This window comes from Nematolebias whitei, chromosome 4, assembly GCF_014905685.2.
Source record: "Nematolebias whitei isolate Nwh7 chromosome 4, NemWhi1, whole genome shotgun sequence".
Lineage (NCBI taxonomy): Eukaryota > Metazoa > Chordata > Actinopteri > Cyprinodontiformes > Rivulidae > Nematolebias > Nematolebias whitei.
The window spans coordinates 24,835,787-24,837,195 of NC_056501.1; the positions used below are offsets into that span (position 1 = coordinate 24,835,787).

The 1,409-nt window shown below is 31.2% G+C and overlaps 1 protein-coding gene across 1 annotated transcript in view; it reads right to left on the reverse strand.

The window, feature by feature from the left end:
* Window positions 1-889: 889 nt before the first annotated feature.
* si:ch211-153b23.4 (uncharacterized protein LOC335392 homolog) overlaps window positions 890-1,409 on the reverse strand; it is a 6,686-nt gene continuing 6,166 nt past the window's right edge. The window contains exons 8-10 of the mRNA XM_037675069.1: window positions 1,344-1,391; window positions 1,131-1,253; window positions 890-1,024 (exon numbers count right to left, since the gene is read on the reverse strand). Of these exons, the coding sequence (XP_037530997.1) occupies window positions 890-1,024; window positions 1,131-1,253; window positions 1,344-1,391 (306 nt within the window). The remainder of the gene's footprint in view (window positions 1,025-1,130; window positions 1,254-1,343; window positions 1,392-1,409) is intronic.

The window sequence follows — 1,409 nt, forward strand, 5'->3', positions numbered from 1 at the left end:
CATTTATTCTAATATGAAGAACTATTCTGTGTAGAAAATGTTGATCCTTGTGGTTTTATAAATCAAATGTTGCATGGTTTTGTCTTAAATAACAATTTCGGTCTAAGTTTTTCTGAAAATTATTGACGTTTCAGTGGAATGATTGTTAGTTATTATTCCAACAGAATTTCAGGTTTGACCAATAATACAACTGGTCTGTTGAAAAGGTGGAACAAATTGCATCTAGACTGAGCAGTTAAAAAGTGTCTGCATGGACTGACACAGGCTGAAGAGCTTACCTTTATAATTTGTGTTAAACATTTGGGTAGCTGAGCATGACTTTTCAACTGTAGTTGATTAAAAAAATGTCTGAAAAGAAGGTGCATTATTGTATAAAGATTTTTTATGCTTTTGGTGGTCATACATTTATCCCAAATAACATTTTATATATTATCATCAATGTTTTTTTTAAATTTCTTATTATACTTCTATTTTGGTTTCATGTGCATTTTCAAGTAACATCTTCAAAAAATTTGATTGTACTGTGTAAATATACATAATTTTTATATTGTGCAAAGATCTGTAAACGTTTTCAGGGGAATGTTTCAACAAAATGATCAAGAACATGGTCATGAATGTAAAAAAACAATAATATTAAACAACAAAAACTCCTCCAAAACAAAATATTAACAACTTTTCCAGGAACTACTAGAATTAAAGGTTAACAATACAAATAACATTTACATTAAATATAAAACATTCATTCAGCTTGTGTTCGTTTTTGCAATATTTACATTTATGAATTGGCGAACACTTGCAACGTCTATAAACAGTGTGAAACCAATCATCTTCGAAAGTTTGGACTTTGTTTAGATAAAACACCAGATGGTGTTTGGTTCCCACTTCCTCTTTATGACTCTACTGTGTAATTCTCGCTTGAATTTTTGTCCATTTTTATATCTGATATATGCAGATCATAATGAAATCCTGCATTTGTCTGCCCTTGTTTGTGACGATTTTGAACCTCTTCAAAAATTTCAAGAACCTGAAAAACAAGCAAGAAGGTACATCAGGTGTTAATATTAGCTGGAACACAAATTAACAACATTTTCCATTGAATGAAGAGAACAGTGGATGATATTTATTTTTACCTTTGATTTAGGAATGAGACCCACTCTGAAGAAACCAATATTCCCAGTTTCAATCTTTGTGCAGTCAACAACAGTAGATGCAATATTTTCTGGGGATGGTCCATCACACAACACTCCATCCACCTATAAGCAATATAATTATTATATTTTTTTTCAATACAATAAAAAAAAAAATTCCCGTTGACTTTATTAACACTAAATCACAGTCATTACCTTTTTTCCCAGTTTGGCGTAAACTTGGTTATGGTGGGTTGTGTCTGCCTCTCCTGTTGGGTTGGC